Consider the following 20,231-nt stretch of genomic DNA (forward strand, 5'->3'; position numbering starts at 1 on the left):
CCATGTTATCAGTTTACAGGGCTTTGTCACACCACAGCTGTAAAAAATACCTGTCATAGAAATCTATGTCCTCTCTGATACAGAATGAAAAAGCAATAATGGTCGTCTTCACTTTAAAATGCATTCTTAAATACTTTTTTCTCTATGATTCTGTATGTCAGGCATGCATGGTAAATTATAAGAAATTTGTGGAGAAATGCTACATACTTCTTACTTCTTACAGTATAAAACTCTTCAACCTTGTTGCCTTTCTTGTTCATCTGTAATCGTGTAATCAGCAAATCATAGAATGGCTTGGATTGTAAGGGGCTGTAAAGACCATCCAACCTCCTGCCATGGGCAGGGTTGCCAGCCTCTAGATCAGGCAGCCCAGGGGCCCATCCAACCTGGCCTTGAACAACTCCAAGGGCAGACTGGCATCTGTAGCATCTCCCAGCAAACTGTTCCTGTCCCTCACCACTGAGTAAAGAATTTCTGCCTAACATTTAACCTCAGTCTCCCCTCTTTTAGTTTAAAACCATTTCTCCTTGTCATATCAATAATCCATTGTACTCTTCTTCAGTCATCTAGATCTGAACTGTAAATGTTTTGGCAGAGTTTGTTATCCACACCATTTTGAGGTTATTTTCTAAACTTTTGATGTATTCAGTATTACTGAATAATCAAGGCCGTGGTATTGCACAAGTTTACACTAATTCTAATCAGTTACAGTGCTTAGTTCCTTATTTAAAAGGCAGCTTTTGTTGTTGCTGCTGTGGTTGCTAATGAGCATACAATTTGTGTTTTAGAATATTTATCTACCAGAGAAGATATATTTTTACATGTATATAATGTAAAACAATGTGTGTAATGTAAAATAAAGGAAGACTTTAATGTTACATGTATTATGACAGTTGAGACAAAGAGGAGGAAGAAGAAAAATACAAAAGGAGAAACGGAGCTGCATGTTGCTGCTAGGAGGGGAAATTTGTCTTTGGTGAAAAGTCTGATATCATCTGGAATTCCTGTAAATGAGCAGGACAATGCAGGTTTGAGGGTTGTTTTCTTATGGATTTGTTTTAGATGTAATTTAGTATAATTTACAGTGTATACGGCCTTAATGTAGTTTGTATAATTTTAATATAGTTTTGGAATCTTGATTTATTTTTGTGACTCTTCAAACTGTTCAACCATAATGCTGTAGAAAATAGCTTCTCCTTGTCATTGTTACATACTTGTTAATTAAATACAGTTGATTTGGTGTTTTTTTTTTGTTTTGTTTTGTTTTTTGTTTGTTTTCTTATATTTTGTTGAAATATTTCTATAACAATTTTAAATAACACATAGGAATATATTAATAATACACTCTGGTGCTCAGTACAGCAAGAATGCTTTTGTAACTGCGTATGTGCTTGTAAAGGCATACATGTATGCACACATTCCTTACATTCAAGGATTGATATGAAACCCTTATAGTGATGGGGTGTGTGATAAACTGTGAAACAGAGTCATACACTTTCGTCTCTATGACAGCTTGACATTAATTTTTTCTCTCCTCATGTGTGCAGTTATTGGTGAGAGAAATTGTTCATACATATATCAATTTAGGATTTGATTCCAAACTTCTTAGCTGGGAGAAGAGAGGAGGAAGTCATTTAATTAGTACAAGCAGTTTCTGAACCTTTGGACTTGTATCTCAGCATGGAACACTGCAACCCTTTCCTTAGCAGGGATATTAATCAGGTCATTTTCCTCTATTGATGAATAGATCAGCAGGAAGTATACAAAACTTGTGATATGTGAGATCTTACAGCCATTATTAAATTTTGTTGAATGACCAGTGCCCACGAAGGGAGCTAATGCATATGCACACGAAAATATATCTCTGCATGTAACACAGTCACATGTATCTTATTTCCTTGGGAGCAAGTCTAAAAATCATTTGCTTAAATTCTTTCTACTCTATTTTTAATTGTTGGTTTGCTTGTTTCTTGTATTATTTTTAGTAGTTTGATAGAAAAATAGAATATATCTTTCTGGTTGATATTGGGTATATTTTTCCCTGAAGTAAGCTGAAGGACATGGGAAATAATTTACTGTAGTAATTCAAGATGATAGTCTTAAGGACTAGAAGTTCAGTGTTTATTTTACAGGATGCACACCAAAATGTATAGATGATAGTTAGCGCTTCCTGTGGATGTTTCAAAATCAGATGCATGTTGTACATGTCATCCTGCTTAGGTTGGACAGCAATTCATGAAGCTTCTGCAGGTGGATTTGTTGATGTCATCTCAGAATTGCTGAAAGCTGGTGCTGATGTTAACAGCAGAGGTTTGGATGGTATTTTGCCAATACACGATGCTGTTTATATCAATTCTTTGGAGGTATGCGTTTCTTGTGAATTACATTACCTGAGTCTGATTTCCAGTATTGGGCCAACAAAGTAAAAGAGTGGTTTAAATATGAAAATTCTGAAGTTCCTAGTACGATTTCAGTGCATGTTTGCATTCAGGAAGTAAGTCAACATTCTTTGGGTCAGTGATAATTAGAAGAATTATTTTTCAGTAGTGACAGTTGAGACTCTACAGTTAATTGACATTTTCAGTCCTGTGTACAGCTCAGAAAAGTTCAGTGGCAACCTGTGTTTCTCTCCCACATATTGGACTTTTAAAAAGTAATAGTGAAACACTGAGCACTCTGAATTTGCCAATAAACCAGTAAAACAGGTGTTTTGAGTTAATTTGGTTTTTAAAGTAAATTAAAGCAAATGAGTTTAAGACTCAAAACATGATTATTAAAAGCGAATTGTAATATTTAAAGAAAAGGAATGGATTTTTTTTTCCAAAATTTTCAAAATGTTTCTCTGACGTGGCAAAAAATCAGTAATTAATTCTGGTACACACACATTCTGCTTTTGATTGTTTTTTTTATTGTAAAGAGACTTCATCAGAAAAAATTGTGTTATGCTTTCATGAATACACCTCCCACTGAAACCTATCAGAGTTGAACAGAGATATCAGAAGACAAAATACTGTCTAAGGAAAGAGAAGTTTTGTAGACAAGTAAAAGAGGAAAATCTTTTCCAGTTAATGAAAAAATGGTTGATTAACAGACAGTAGACCTAGTTCTTTTCTTTTGTTGTGGGTTTTTTGTGTTTTTTTTTTTTTTTTTTTTTTTTTTTTTTTTTCCTTTACAGTCTCTAAAATGAGCAAAAGAAGCGTCACAATAACCAATGAAAATATCAGGTTTAGCAGTTAAAAATACCTTGTCATATTTTTTCCCTTTTGTAAATCCTTTCTTACCTGTAAATATTTTCTTCATTCCCATTTAAAAATATTCCCATTTACTGTTAATAAAAACCAACTTGACTTAAACTTTAAGAGTGTAGGAGACAAGGTGAGTTCTTTTCAGTTGACAAAGGGAATGATACATTTCCAAGATTGCTTAACATTGCATGTCTCTAACTGTGGTCACCAGCCAGTCTTTAGTGTGGAGCTCTTCAGTGATTGTGCATAAAACTAGCTTAAGGAGCTGAACAAGTGGAGAAATAGTCCTTTAAAAAGAAGGCTTTCTCTAGGAGAGCCTGCTGAACCTGTTTAAGAACTGTGTCAGGGTAAGGGAAGGAGTAGGCCATGGTGCTCGTGTGGGGGAGTAGAGGCTTAATGTAACTCCAGCATGGAATGTGCAAATGGGACCATTTGAATTCCCCCACACTGGAAAGTTCTAAGTGACTAGGAATTACTTGCACCATAGACAAGGGGTTTGTAATGTGCATGGAAAAAATTTAGTTATGAAATATACTTTGGATCATGCAGAATTGGTAAAACAAACACACTCCTCAAGGAGACTGCCAAATGTCTGCATTTTATTTGAATGGACAAATAAGTAAAGTGTTTTGGGGAACTGAGCGTAAGCAGATGATGCCAGGTTGACTCTAACTTAGCCCTCTATTCCTACCAAAAGAACTGATTTTTCACCTCATTTATTTTATCCGTGAGGCATCCCATTTATCATTTCTGTGGGGCAAGATAAAACGAAAGCGGTGATTTCACTGTATTAGTACCTTACAGTCAATAGGACTCCTGAAAACAAAATATTATTCAGTATTTGTAGAGGAAACCAGTAGAGAAGGTTCTGCCCCTCCTTTGTTACTTGTGGTTTATGATAAATAATATGTATCATTTATAAGTTGTATCATTTGTCCACATCAAGAATAACCACAGTACAAATAACACTATGTAACAGGCAGCCAGGATTCTACTACAGCATGGAGCAAATCCCTGTGAGAGGAACGATTCTGGGAAAAGTGCTTTGGATGAAGCTTATGATGATGAAATGAAAGAACTGCTTAAGTCTTATTGTTCTGTTGAATACGTTCTTCCTGTTGAAACTGGTGACGCTACAGGTATGTTGGTTTTGTAATATAAATCATAAGATTACACTGCAATCTCAATGCAGAGCTATGCGTCAGAATGCAATGTACATAGCTGCATATTGTCTTGCACAGATATTTTTAACTATATTCTCAATTGACTATGATTTGTATGTTTTAGAAAATAGGATACATAGGGTTTTTGGTTGTTTTTTTTTTTTTTTTCCTGAAAATGTATGGAATAACAACATTATTATTCTAATTTTTGTTATAGTTTATAATTGTAGCTTTTAAGACTATTTCCTTAATGCAGTCTCATTTGCATATGTTTTCACAACATCATTTGCAAGATATTTTTATTGTAGACTGATCTACCATTTTATTTCTCTAACCTGTATCAGTTTGTCTAACACACTGTGGTTCTGCAATTTCATTTAAAATTATATTTATTATGTTTATTTTTGTTAGTTGCAGAGTGGAACCATTATAGGTCAAGGAGGCAAAAGAGTGTTTGTCTTAAGTTCTGTGAAAATGGTGACATGTCTTTAGAGCTACAAAGTGAGAAATACAGTGAGGTGAGTATGGGTAATAGAAGAGTTTTGTTGTACTGCTCTGCAGTGTGCTACTGCATAGTGTTGCTTGCTGGCTTGTTTAATGGCTGGATAGCATAAAACTATCATTAAACTAACTGACCTTCAGAATACATGTAAAGAACAACACCATGATCAGTGAACCGTGGATTATCACTTTCCTCTGTTTGTGACTCCTGTGTGTTTATACATCTCGTATAATAACAGTCAACACATACATATTTTTTGTTGATTATATGAATAGAAAAAGGTCAGGAGACTTAGGCCTTTCATCAGGTTTCCAAAATATCCCTTTGAAAGTTTAATGTTTTTTCTTCACAATGAAGACATTTCAAAATCATTTAATCTGAGTTTAAAACACCTGCAAAGCTTTTTGCATAATTTGTATGTTAGGAAGGTTCTTACTGATGCTTACAGGCTTTGTTTAAGTTGTCTAGGTGTTACTGTCATGGTGAGACTCACTATCTGATTGCTGTGGTAAGCTCAGAGGTGGAACTCTAAAGTAAACTAGTTTGAATGACTAGGCAAACCCAGGCTGTGATATCCCCTTGCAGAGCACAGCCTCCACATTATTTTAATCATACCAGTGCCTACACACAGTAGCTGCTGCCTCTCTGGAATGATTTGAGTCCACCAATACTTATCCTGCAGGCCATACATCATCACCAGTGTGTTATGCAGTGCATTTGATTCTACTCACTTTAATGTATTTGTTAATAGAACACTGTTGCTGCCATACAAGATGTTGAAAAGAAGCAGAAAGAACTGTTTCTGCTTGAACTGAGAACTTCTGAAGATGCAGGTAGATGTAATTGCAAGTTGTTTGGTTTTTTTCAGTTATCTTTTTGTAAAAATAGAATATCATCATTTTAGAAAATGTATTGCAAGTAAGCTGTTTTTGATGACTCCTCTTTTGATGACCTAATAGTATAAAAGAAGGATCATCAAACAAAAAAATACACACTGTTGGAAGATGAGTAAATGGAATTCTTCTAGAGCTCCCCCATGAGCATGAACAGTTGTTTGTATGTAAAAGAAGCGTTTATATCATTTTTGTTCTATCGCAGCTGCATTTTCAGGAGCCTAAAATAATTTATGAGGGGGAAAAGAGAAATCTTACAGTAGGTATTGTTGATAATGGGCAGTTTCAGAAATGCTGATGCCTGGTTGTGTAATTTGACTTGGCCTATCGAATCTCAGTTCAAATTAATCTCAAGAGACTACTAAGTGACACTGACTTCCTAGATCATGAGACCGTGACTGTTGAAGTGGCAGAGCTTGCTGCAAGAAGGCCTTTGATCAGCGTCTCTCTCCCAGACTGCCTCTGCTATCTAGGCAGAGCTGTGTGTACTTTTGAGCAGCTCATGCCCATGAAAGAATTTTGCTGCAGAACAGCAAGCAAAGTTTCTTTCTTTCTTTTCTTTCCCTGAACATAGCGTGAAGCTTTCAAATTTTATTTAAAGGGATCAGTTTATTCCTTCAAAAAGAAATGTGAAATATGGAATTATACAGACTTACAGCTTCTAAGTCAAGTTTGAACTGTTAATTAAAATTATATTTGCTTGAAAAGTATTTGCCAAACTGACATATGCTAGGCAGAATCCTGTATGCATGATACAGCTTCGTGCATAATAAGGTGAAACAGATCTGTACGATTTCATGAATGAGGAAAATAAGAAGTATCAGACTTCCTGTTAAGGGATATAAGTTAGATGGATATGGTGATCTGTTACTACTTATGACTAAAGTATTAATCATCTAGCTACTTGTTAACTGAAGTTGTAATTACTACTGAAGGCTGAAGAAGAATATGTCAGTATATTGACAAACAGTAGGGAATTATGTGGTTTTATGCAATACTATCTACTCTGAAATTCTTTGTTAAATTACCTTAAACCCACTCAGGGTGGTGGGGTACCGGCACAGGCTGCCCGGATAAAATGTGGATGCCCCGTCTATGGAGGCATTCAGTGCCAGGTTGGAAAGGGAGCAGCCCAACAGTCTGGGTGGCAACCCTGCCATGGGGGTTGGAATGGGGCTGTCTTTAAGGTCTCTTCCAGCAGAAAGAATTCTGTGACTATGATAAATTAGAGTAGTATTTTAATATCTTTCTAATTTGATAAGTAAATACTGGTATGTACTATGAAATGGGTTATTTGAAACATAAATACATTTTTTGGTCATATAATTACTCATTTTCCATAATAAAATCTCATCTTTCCTGTTTTATGCTTTCAGAGATTATATGTTTCATGTATTATTCCAGTGGTATCTGCTAACTGTGACTTATGAACTCTCTCTTATAAGTCTAAGAAAAGAGAGCATCCAGGGAAGAATTTCTAACTGCTTCTCCTATTAGAGAAAAATATATCAAATAAGAATTTATGGTATCTAATCTTATTCTGTAGTATGTATTTGAAGATACATAAGAATAAAGCACTTATGCTTTTTGCATATTTTTAACTAGGAGCAGCTACCATGATTGAATCATTTTATACTTCAGACATAAAGTTTTTAGCCACCTTCTTAAGCTTGTGTAACTTCTGCAGATTGCTTCACATAGCAGGGGGGTTGAAACTAGATGTTCATTATGGTTCTTTTTAACCCAGGCCCTTTTATGATTCTGTGATCCTATGATATAATTATTATGTTATTCAACATAAAGAACTTCAAAAAGATTTCAGTGCTTCTCAGCCATGGGACTGTTCTTTTAATCTACTTTGTTCCCTTTGTAACTTCCTGGGAGCTGGGCACTGACACTTCAAACTTTTCTGATACTTGGACTATTTGATTTTAAATTAAACCTGTTCTTAGTTCTTTCTGAGAATAATTTCTTTAAAAGTACTCTGTAAATAACTTTTAATGTGCATGACAGTATAAAGCTGTAAAAATATTTTATTATCACTTTGGCTGTGGCTTTTGCTATATGAATGTGCTATTGCTATAATTATTTTCTATTATCCATCACCACCATCATTCTGATTGCATCAAAATAATGAACAGATGTGTTTACCCAAGACCTGTCTCAGATAGAAGGTACTTTGAATAAAGTGTTTGGAGAACAGAAAGCAGGCAGGGATGCCCTTGCTAAAAGATACAGGTATGTAGAATACAAGGTTTATATTTATAGGATTTTTTAAAGTAGTACTGACAGAGATAATCAGGAGATTAGTAACAGTGCTGGGAAAGCAAAACAAACTCTTTTCATTCAGCCTTTGCTGCAGTTCCATATGGGCTTCTGTTACCCCCAGTAGGAGAATTCTGCAAATTACATGAATTACTAGAAAATAAGGAGGTTTATGACAAGAGAATTCAGGGTTCCAAACTATTCTTGTGAACAAGCTATTAAATGAATTGAAAGACAAAACAATTTATATTTTCACAAGCTTATAATATTGAGATATAAGGTATTCTAGAGAAAACTGATAAATATTTCTAGGTATTGCAGGTACCCTACCCCTAATGCAATTGTTGTCCATCATCTGTAATGAATTAAACTCCAAACCATATTTCCTTTTAATGATTTATATGATGTAAAGTTTGTTTTTAACAAAGTAACTTAAAATCTTGCCATGCAAGGCATGAATGTACAGAAGGAAGCATCATCATGTTTTTTATCTTCCTGTTGCTCAATTAGTTAGCACAGGAAGGTATGTTACTTCTCAGTTTCAGTATATTCCTTTGAAGACACTAAAATGTTTCCTCACCTAAGAAAAATAAGGAGAAAAAACCATCTTATTTGTATGTTGCTTTTCCCTTGCCACTCTAGTCATAATATTTTTGCCTCACATTTTCTCTTTAGTTTCACCTTCTTTATTTATACAGCAATAAACCTGTACACCAAAGAAAAATTACTAGAAAAATTCTGTGATATCATAGTATTCTCCACGGTTCTGTGGTTGTGGAGGCTTGGGAATATTACTGATTGATAATAAGCTAATGATGTTGATCATATCATGGATTCTAAACAAGATTGCAAGCACTGTCATAGTATTGGACATTAATACAGTCACACTGTTATTTAGTTTTCCTTGTTCTATATCAAATAGTCTTACTGTACCTCTCTCTTGATCGTCTCTACACTGTCTCTTTTCTCAGTGTGGGATAATGTTACTTGCATGGCATCTGTGCTATGGGTGAAGTTTAAAGCAAACCTTGCTGCTGTCCTTTTTCTCACACCTTGTGCTACTCGTCTGTCTTTCCAGTAGGATGTCAGAGCAGTAATGCAATCAATTGCCCAGTGAGGTGGGAGTAGGAAGAAAGAGTATGGGGTCATACTGGTCGTTTTCATGCCAAAACAGTGAAAATAAAGAATTCACGTTTCAGCAGGAGGTAAAACCCCTGGAAAGAAGTCTTGAAGGGAGACCAGCTCAACCAAGAGCTTGGCCTGGTGAAAAGAAAGATTCCTAGATTAGCGTATAATATTCTGAACTGCTCTGCCCCCTCGCCTGAATAGTTATGGTAGTATTATTACAGTTTTGATTTTCCCTAAGCATTTTGAAATGGTGAAAGGCCATAAAAAATATGTGATAATAACTTCAAGGATTTATTCTGTGCTCATATTAAAAAAGACTCCAAATTTCAGTAGCAGTGGCACCGAATTCAATGAACTATTGGGATTTGCAGTGATAAAAGACTGACTGGTGATAATACAAACCTGATGAGTTAGAAGTGGTATAAAGTTTTTACTGCAGTTTTGATGCGTTGCATCTTACTTTTAGACAGGATTCTGCAGTTTGTTGTGCGTAAAGCCTTGCATTTGAATGATAAATTTAATATATTGCCAACTTTAGATATGATAAAAAAAAACATTGTTCAGATTTTAGAGGTTGATGAAGTCCTTTGAAACATACTCCTGTTTTCAGTGAGATAAACTGTTTCTGTTTTGTGTTCACAGTAAATCTGAAGTCTTTCTTATTTCCTTTAAAATTTCTGTAGGGCTTCAACAGAATCTTTTAACGAAGGAGCACAGCAAGAACAAGTAGCTAACCTCTCTCCTAGGCAAGAGAATTTGTTGACTGTTGTCCAAAACCAGAAGAAATTACTCCAGAAAATAGAAAATTACAGAAAAACAAAGCAAGTGTTCAGAGCATCAGATTCAGATAAGCAAATTGTGAATCCCGATGTAGTTACATTTGCTATGGGGCTTGGTGCCAACATGCCTAATGAAAACAGAGTAAAAGCACATCTCTCTTCAGAAAATAGATTTTCAGCTCAGGAATGCAACCAGTATCCAAACAACCACTTGGCTGAGACAGAAGCTAACAAAGAAGCAGTAAGAAGCAAAGTGATTTCTGATAGTACTTCAGCATCTGAAAACTGGAAAAGAGAATATTACTTCTGTGACATGTCAAGGTTGACAAATGCTATGGAGCTACTGCTGTTGCCTTCAAAACCTGCTGCTTCCACTGCTAAAACCAGGTGTTCACAGCAAAAAGACATCGATAACATAGCAGTTGGAGAGCAAGGAAACAAGTCATTAGATCTCACTTCAGTGACCAACACGTTAAATAGTCCAGAAGTCCAAAGCACTGTTACCAGTAACAGTGTTTGTCAGCCAGGTGGTGGCTGTCAGCTGGTTCTTGCAGATGAGGGTATACACAGATACATAAATAGGAAAGAAGCTTTCCAGCAGCACCAGCAAGTAATGGCATCAGCATCCACAGATAACTTTCCTAACCTGCATCCAATGTTCTTTCAGAGTTGTGGAAACTCACATGATGCAGAATCAATGGGTGCACATTTTACATCAAACATAGATTATCCAGTAAACCGTAGAGAGAAGACTTTCCAGAGCTATGTTTATAAGGAATGTGAGCAAAAACAAAGGAAGTATCTGAGAAAAAACAAAAAAAAGCTTCAGCTGATAGATCTTCTTGAGTTGGGAAGAATTAAGCCAGGAGAAAATGTTTTGGAATTCACACTGAAGGTAATTGTTGAGTTATAATAGCGCTAATATTAGTGAATAATTGGGGGGGGAGGAGGGGAGGCAACATTACAATGGGGAAACAGCAGTCTGTATCATCAGAATTTAGTAGTGAAAAATGTAATGTGTTAGTTACAGGTAATCTTGTATGAGTTTTAAAGGAAAATGCTATGAATAATATCTTCTGGTTAGTCCATGATTTTAACACACAAAATACTGCTTATGTAATGTTTAACTTTGCATTGTCAGTTTCTTAGTGTTTCCTGTTGCTAAAGCTAGAGTAGAATTGTTGGCTGTGTATCGGCAGTTTTTCAGATTTAAAGGAGGAGAATATTAAGGTTTTCATGACTTAATGTAGTTTTTTGAAGCAGCTATCAAGGGTTTCCTCTGTGTCATGGTAGATGTCCGTGTATGCCAGGTTTCTCACTAACTGGTTCTGGGGTCTGATACAAACCATGTCTGCAAAAAAATAAAGTAAAATCAACCTTTATTGAATACAGAAACATGCTCCCATGTTTCCAAGTACAAAGCAGATTTTTAAGACAGCTGCTAAGGAACTGACTTAGTATGGAGTAAATGGTGGAATTATTGGCTGAATTCCTATCTGTGAGCTAGATAATTTCCAGAGCAACCTATTCATTAGAGTGTGAAAGATTTTCAGCTAACCAGATATGGTTAGTTATTGCAGAAAAGACCTCTCTTTCTGCACCTACAATCTGCTCAGGTATGGTTTTCTGCTGAGAGCATCTGGTTTGTTGCTATGTTTTGTAACGTAAGACAGTGTTAGCAAGTTACAATCCTCTACACTGGATTATGTCATAGATCTATGCACACTCTTTGTTTTGTTGGAGGATGTTTAGCTTTCCTCCAAACACCAAGATGATGAAATGAAGGATAAAGAATTTAGCATGCTGTTATCTCTGAAGACTGTTATCTGTCATTGCAACTTATTACATGTGCGTCCTATGGAATGATTACCCTGTATTGAAATGATGTTGTGGCTTTAGAGAAGTCAGTGATTTTAGTAGAATGACAATGGCACTCATTGGTGTCCCTAGAAAACCTCGAGTTCTGTAGAGACTGAAATTTAGAGGCCAGTGACTGTTGCATTGCAAAGAAATGATTCATAAAGTTTCTTTACAGTTATATATTCTTAGAAAAAGCATACAGCGAGTGCATAATACTTAGTTAAATTAGCTTTGGGCAAGCAGCATGTGGTTTTTGAACACTATGGACCCATGCTATGTAACTGTGAATTAGACTTAATGTTCATCAAAATGTTTGAGTTAAATATCCTGATTTGAATTCTTAAAAGAGTCAAACCATTTGTTATGGTGGAAGGTGGCTGAATATTTTTTGATGGATCATTCTCTTATTCTGATTGTTTAACGTACTAAGCAATATTACCCAGTATCGTGTATAACAAAACTATAACTTACTGTAAAAAAATGCAAGCCATAAGAATTTTTCTTCATTTATTGAGGAAAAAGGGAATTGGCTGCAGCTCTTCAGCTGTATGGTCCAACATTTTTTCCATGCTTTAAGGATTTTAATTCAGGTTTTTTAATTTATGAGCTGAAAACTATTTCTTAATTTTTTTTTTTTATTATTTTTTTTTTTTAGGAATTCACTTGCAAAGCCACACTCTTAACAAATGGCCAGATCAAAACAAGTAAGAACAAAATATTTCAGAATCCAGTTCAGTGGGTTAAAGACCTACTAGGAAGTGATATTTATGTGACATGGAAGTATGCATGGAACAAGGTATGCTTGATTTTTACTCTCAGAAATAATATTAATAAATTGAAATAACAAATGTAACAAATCTGTAATTTATAAGGTGACATGCAGTGAGGAAGTATCATCACTATTTTTTATCTCCATTTCTTAGTTATTAAAACAGGGTGCAAGCCTAAACTTTAAAATCTTCCTACTGCTAATGAAGTTCTGTGAACTGAAGTGCATAACTCCAGAAAAGGGATAGCTATACAGTGCTGAGCTAGACACAGGTGCTCAGAGGTTGTGGAATGCTTAGTCTATAAGCTCTCAGTGTTTGGAAAGAACAGTTTTAAAAATGATTGAGAGACAGACTAAAAAAGCTGAAAGGTAGTTAATCACAGAATTACAGAACTGCATGGGTCGGAAGGGGCCTCTAGAGGTCGTCAAATCCAACCCCCTTGCCAGAACAGGCTCCGTACAGAAGGCTGCACGAATAGGTGTCTTGAATATCTCCCGAGAAGGAGACACCACAGCATCTCTAAGGCAGTCTGTTCTGGTGCTCTGTCACCATCACCATGAAGAAAAGAGAATAAATAAGAGAATAAAAAGGAGCAATCTTATTGAAATGCCAAAATGTCAGGGATAAATGTTGCAAAAATAGTGTTATAGTTTAGAGATCTTAGTAGATAAATAATGTTTTTACAATAAGAATTTTAATCAGCAGAATTTCTGTTTGATATTGGCAGATGCAGACTATTAAATGCCTAAACTGAATTTTGAAAAATAAGTGAAAGTTTTTCACTTATCAGGGGAAAAAAAAAAACAAAACAACACACAAAGCAATTAAAAAGAACGGTTATGCATTTAGATCTTGTTTGTAGGTTGCTTATCGTGGGACACAATTGTCAAAGCTCACTGTTGAAGATGCACCTGTTTCCAAAGACCTGGAAATACCATCACAACAGAGAGAGCTTGCAGGTATGTACCATATAAAGTCTAATATTCACCATGACTGAAGCATCAGAAGATTATAGCTCAAGAGCTTAAATTCCAAAATTAATCTATTGCTTTCTGCAATGTACGTATCAGCATGCATGTATCAGCTCCCTGAACAGAAACATAAATAGTGACTTAAATTACAAGTGGTCTTCAAAGAAATACTTCTCTTTCATAAAGCAGTTGTATCAAGGAAATAATTACTGTTGAAATAAGTTGATTTCATACTTTGTTTATTCTTTTGGAAACTCGGTTATCTGCACAGCTTTTAATTGTGTGTGCATATTAAGATCACAGATAATGTGTGTTAGTGGAAATCCAAATACATTTAAGCAACAGTACTAATTGTGGACTCTGTTGTTGTCACAAACAGAAACTGTGAAAACATTTCCGTGTGCTGAAAGAGAAGCAGCTGAAAGTCTCCACATTGCCAGAGAATTAAAGAGTAAGATTTCTGTTTTTAACTGGTAAAAATAACCAAACAAACCTAATAATAAATACAGGAGATGAAGAGCATTACACAAGGAAAAAAATCAAGTAGGGGAAACAGATTTGATTTGGATGAGCAAAGGAAAGAATAGTGGGGGAAAATGATGGCTCAGCTGATGGATTGGATTGATCTGAAAGAGATACTGAAGTTTTTCGTAGCTCTGTATGTTCTCCCCTCTTGAATCCTGTTATTTTCATGTAGTTAACAAAATAACTCAGTGTCATTTGAAGTGTTCAGTTACATGTCCCTACTGAGTAAGAGTGAAGACAAATGCTTTGTGGATTTAGGTAGAGAAATATGATATGACAGCATTGTGGAATAATGTAATACAGTCTAATTTAGAGAGAGGAATGGAAATATTACTGAAGATGCTGAAATCTTTGGGGAGTTCACTGAGCTTTTAAATGTGTGATTTCAGTGTTACATTTTCATGCTGGTTGCACATTAAACCCTGTTGGCAGTGTTAGCAACATTCAGCAGTGCTTACTGCATTTCAGGTAGCATTTCTGCCCATACCACCTTTGACTGCACCGCAGAGGCATGAGCAAGAGCCCTGTACAACTGCAGTGCAAAGTCAGAGTGGTTATCTTAAACCTTGAGTGGCCAATGTCACTTTGTACTGAAGTGAGTCAGGTCTGCTGTGGGAAACAGTAACAAGTGTATGGAAGGTGAAGTTTCTGAATTAGTGTCAGACATGATGAACTGAAGTTGTATTCACATTGTAAAACCACTGTTTAAGCATCTGCAAGACCTTCAGCTGTAGCACAAAAGATGCTCTGGAGCTGAGAATCTTCTGCAAGAAATACTTTTTTAGCCTACTTTTCTGTATGCTTGTGTGTGGATGTTAGCAGTGAGCAGTTAAACTGGAAGTCTTTAATGCCATTTTTAAAATCACACACTCAAACAAACAAACAAACAAACAAAAAAAAAAAAAAAACCACAGAAAACAACCAACCCAAACAAACCAAAAACACCCCATAAAACAACTATCCCCCCCAACAGACTGAACTCCCTGTGATTTTGACAAGTTACATGTTATGACTCATAGGAGTGGTGTATCTGTGCTGAACAAATGACCATCCAGCCACTTTTGTGTTTTCTCAACTTACTCGTTGTAGTTCTGCTCACCAGCTAACTTAATTGTAATGTAGCATGTGTTGTTGTTGTCACCCTGTTACTTGATCAACTGGTCCTATCTGGAAACTTACAGCAAGAGGTTCACTTTGTAGACAGAGATAAACTCTGACAGACAAATAGGAATTGTGCAAAAAAAAAAAAAAAAAAAGAAAAAGAAAACTAGTAATACAATAAAAGTAAGTTCAAAATTCACAGAAATATTGGTTCAAATATAGATTTACTTGTATCTAATACTATTATTCTTGTCAGTAAAGGAGGAATTTAGTGTGCACAATATACCTTTAAAAAATTTAACCAACAGTTTCCACATTTCTAGCTGATAGAACCCAGACCTTTTGTGTTAGTTTTTTATATCCACTTGAGGAGAAGCTTCAGATTTCTGACCAAAAATATTCCTGAAAGCAAACTATGGAAAAATCAGTCTCACTTAGGAAGGAAAATCCTTCAAAAACCTGTCTCATGTGTTTAATTGAGTCTATTAAATTAAGCTTTGGAAGTACCTTCAGAACCCACATAGCCTAAGGATGGATTTTCTGTATTCGTAGAATCAGAGAATCACTCGGGTTGGAAAAGATCTCAAGATCATCAAGTTCAACCACAACCTAACCATAGTACCCTAACTAACAACCCTCTGCTAAATAATGCCTATGAGCACCACATCCAAATGGTTTTTAAACACATCCAGGGATGGTGACTCAACCACCTCCCTGGGGAGCCTATTCCAGTGCTTAACAACCCTTTCTGTAAAGCTTTTCCTGATGTCCAACCTAAACTTACCCTGGTGCAACTCGAGGCCATTTCCCCTCGTCCTGTCACCTGTCATCAGCGAGAAGAGACTTGCCCCACTCTCACTGTAAGCACCTTTCAGGTACTGGAAGAGAGCAGTAAGGTCTCCCCTCAGCCTCCTTTTCCCCAGACTAAACAGCCCCAGCTTCCTTAGCCTCCCCTCATAGGGCATATTCTCCAAGCCCTTCACAAGCCTTGTTGCCCTTCTTTGGACCTGCTCTAGCACCTCAATGTCCTTTCTGTAGTGAGATGCCCAAAACTGAACACAGTACTCAAGGTGAGGCCTCACCAATGCCGAGTACAGGGGCAGGATGACTTCCCTAGTCCTGCTCACCACACCATTCCTGATACAAGCCAGGATGCCATTGGCCTTCCTGGCCACCTGGGCACACTGCTGGCTCATATTCAGCCTACTACTGTTCATCAGTACAGCAAGCCCCTTTCCACCAGGCAGCTTTCCAGCCACTCCTCCCCAGGCCTGTAGGGTTGCCTGGGGTATTGTTTGCCCCTTCTTAAGAAACAAATATTGCTTCTTTACTTCATGCTGAATAAATTATAAATGCAAAGATCAACTGGTTTAAGGTTGACTTTTAACTAGTATTTGTGTTCAGCTTCACTAGTCCTGGGAAGTGATAAAAGAATAATCCTAGCAGTTTTCTTGCTAGTTGATCTTATTTTGTTATTCTTGTGCAGTACAGAGCTCTGGTACTAAGGTGGTTGGAGCAGGAGAATATTAAATCCAGAAGAAGTGCTCCATAGAATGATCCTCAAACTGTTAAGTGTTTCTATACTATGTAGATATAACATCAGAGTACAAGTAAATAGTGCATGTGCATATTAGCAAGAATTTTCCTTTAGACCTTAAACTGTGAACTCCTCAGAGTTCTAATTCAGAGCTCCAGATTCTGCCCAGACATAAACAATTATGTCAGAAACTACTTTCACTGATAAGATTTGATATTATTATCTTAGTATTTTTGGAAGAAAGATGGCAAAGATGATGAATATTATTTAGTAATTAAAAAATCAGGATGAGAACTGAACACAAAGTTTAGTTTTTTTTAAACAAATGTCACGACTTAGAGGAGATTCTGCATATCTGAATTTTTGATTGGGTATTATTGGCACATCACCATTAGTAACAGTTACGAGGAAGAAGAGAAGAACTTGGGAATGTAGAAATATATGTAAATATACATATTCTGTAGTAAAATATTCATTAACTAGACAGTGTCCTTATTCACATTCCTGTAAAAGACAGAGATGCATGCTACGTGTTCCTTATACTTAATATTTTGGAAGCAGTGGGATTGTTAAAAAAAATATCCAGAATAACTTTCCATTTCAGAGTTATTTCATGGCAAGGCTATTATTTGAGTCCTGGCACAAATATATATATATATATATATATTTATTATGTTTGAATGCATTCTGTGTTCTCTCCTTTGTACCTCATAGTCAAAACGTTTAAAAATATTTCCCACTACTTTCAAGGTCCATAGATTTTCTTTGGGTAATTGCATACTTTACAAAGAAGCAAATAGTTATGTCAGCAAAACTTACTAAGCTGTATTTTCCAGTAACTTTGTATGCTCTGACTGAAGTATAGGCTTGTTTCATCTGCATACTCTTCCTATCCAAAATCTTCTTCCTGCCCTTATGTGAATATCAGCAAGGTAAAATTTTGTGTGACTGTGTATTGAGCTGAGTGGATAATGAGAATGGGACAAACTTCACTTTTGAGGAGACCAGGAATGAAAAATAACAAAATAATTCTGAAGGATGTAATGTCATTGAAGCCAGATCTAAGAATTTAATGTCAATGATTTCTTACCTCTTAGATTATTTTTTTTTTCTTCTGAAACTGGCATATTACTTCAAAGGTAACGAAGTGACTCAGAACCACAGGTTAATGTAGGTCAGACAGAATTTCTGGAGGTCTCCAGTCCAGCCTCTTGGTCTAAGCAGGACAAATTTACAAGTTAGATATGTTGCTTCAGCCCTTGTCCAGACAGTTTCTGTGTATTTTCACAGGTGTACATTGCACAGCATCTCTTTACAAGCTGTTCCACTGCTTGTCCATGCCAATGGTGATTTGTTTTTTGTGTACAGGAATCTTATTTCCTTAAGAAACCTCGCTAAAAGTAAACCGACTCCAAAGAGCTTTAAATAGAGGCTGTCTGCCCCTTTTACTTTAAAGCTGTAAAAGAAATGCTTTGATATCTGGCTTTTCAGCTGCATGCAGCTGCTTTTCATCTGCTTTGGTGGTCATGTGGAGATTGGGAAAAACAGAGCTGTTGCAGATAACCTTCTTAGTATGTACCTGTCTTTTCCTGTCTTACTTAGAAAAGTGATAAAAGAAAGGCAGTGTAATTAACAGCAAGAGGAAGGCTTGCTGTGTTGCTTTTGAACAGGAAAAAGAGACTTTTTTTTTTTTTTGACTCCACACTCTAATATTGTCAAATTAAAGCACTTAGGAGACTATCTAAATACCTTAACTTGATGAGCATTCTGATTGTATCACTTCTTTTTCTTCTTTTTCCCCAGCACTAACAAAGTTGGAACAAATCTCCTACAGAAAAAGAGTTCAGTGTTTAAATCACCACACAGTAATAGATTAGGAGAAGTCTCTAAATATTGTTCTGAGACGACACTTAAAAATCCACTGAGCAAATCACAGCTCCTGTAGATTTTGCTAGTGAATAAAAACCGTGGGCATTGGGATTTCTACCAAATAATAGTTTTGATCTGAGCTGTAAATGGGTTTATACTTTGTCTTCTGTTTCTTCTAATCTGCATCAATGTGCTGTAAATTGTGAGAATTTTGAAGTGCTACTTGTTAATTACACAAGGTTGGCCCTGAGGCTGGTTTTTAACAACTCGTCACATTAAACTCAGGTTTTATAGGAAGCTTTTTTGTATTTATCTTCCAAATGATTACACAAGGGAGTTATTGGCTGATCGAGTGTAAAGTAGTAAGTCAAAATAATGAATTGGAAAAGAGAGAAACTGGTGGTGGGAACCTGCAGCGTGTTTGTTAGAACAAGAAGTAGTTTCCTCCAAATCCTTTTAGAGTAATCACACTCTTAAGGAAGGATACTGGTGTACACATTTGTTGTTGGAGCTCTCAGTAATTTGATATTTAAATAGAATCATTGACTTAACACAGGAATTGAAAGTCCATTGGACAGCTATGTAAAAATGTTACTGTACAAGGTTATGACCTGAGCAGAAGTTTTAATGGAGAATGACATACTGTCTTTGTGCCATTTATCTAGGCAGTGCTGGCAGGAGAGCTATCAAGTGTTATTAATACATTTTTTAAAAAAACATTTTGCAACAGATTTGATAGTAACTGTATTTATCCAGAAAGTGTAAGGTCTCCCAGTCACTGCAGTAGGAACAATACTTCCTGCCACACAAAGCATAAAAACAGATCTCAGCATAAACCTTGAATCTGATGCTTCAGAACTGAAAACATGAATTCATACTCTCTCATCATGTCTGTGAGTACTTCTTCCATGTAGGAGTAGAGTGTCTCAAGGAAGGTCACTGTTATGAAATACATTCAAAGAGGAGTGAATCTAGGTACCTGTTGTGACTTTTTTTGTTGTTTTTGGTTTGGGGTTTTGTTTTGTTTTTCCTGCTTTATGATGTTGCTTTTGTCAGTCTTGATGGAGGACAAAAAGAAAGAATGAGGTTATGAGAAACGCTATTATTTATTAAGTAGAGGAAGGAACATTGCTTTCTCAAATCTAACAGTTCTTCAAGCAGCAACAGAGTGATTTGTGAAGCATTAATTAAAGTCCACATTATTGCCTTGCAAATTGTGGTACATTTTAGTGGTACAACAACGTAACTCATCATTATAGTTCACTAGGTAACTCCCAAACTGAAGTGATTTATTTTACATGATGTGTAAAACAAATAGCCTTCAAATTTTTCTGATGGATGTTAACTACCAATATTTAAAATACAGCATCTGATAAATTAGCTTTTGAAGAAAAAGATGGGTTTTACACAAAGTCTCACAAAGTAGCCAAACTCCATACTGGCCTTTATCATCTAGGCTTTCTTCAGATATCTGACTTAGATGACATGTCTTAGTGATAGAAGAGATTCACTCCTTACTCATTTGTTTGCAAAAGCCTTGGACTTCAGCATGCAGAGGGGGAAAAATCTGTCAAAATGAAGATATTATCATGTGAAGTGAATCAAAAGTGCAGAGAGACCTGG

General features: G+C 36.0%; 1 protein-coding gene across 1 annotated transcript in view; it reads left to right on the plus strand.

The window, feature by feature from the left end:
* Window positions 1-20,231, plus strand: part of ANKRD31 (ankyrin repeat domain 31) — a 56,528-nt gene that overhangs the window by 30,996 nt on the left and 5,301 nt on the right. The window contains 10 exon segments of the mRNA XM_072359796.1: window positions 894-1,028; window positions 2,221-2,363; window positions 4,225-4,384; window positions 4,820-4,926; window positions 5,662-5,743; window positions 7,945-8,041; window positions 9,880-10,870; window positions 12,491-12,631; window positions 13,468-13,564; window positions 13,956-14,027. Of these exon segments, the coding sequence (XP_072215897.1) occupies window positions 894-1,028; window positions 2,221-2,363; window positions 4,225-4,384; window positions 4,820-4,926; window positions 5,662-5,743; window positions 7,945-8,041; window positions 9,880-10,870; window positions 12,491-12,631; window positions 13,468-13,564; window positions 13,956-14,027 (2,025 nt within the window).

This window comes from Excalfactoria chinensis, chromosome Z (assembly GCF_039878825.1).
Source record: "Excalfactoria chinensis isolate bCotChi1 chromosome Z, bCotChi1.hap2, whole genome shotgun sequence".
Classification (NCBI taxonomy): Eukaryota; Metazoa; Chordata; class Aves; order Galliformes; family Phasianidae; genus Excalfactoria; species Excalfactoria chinensis.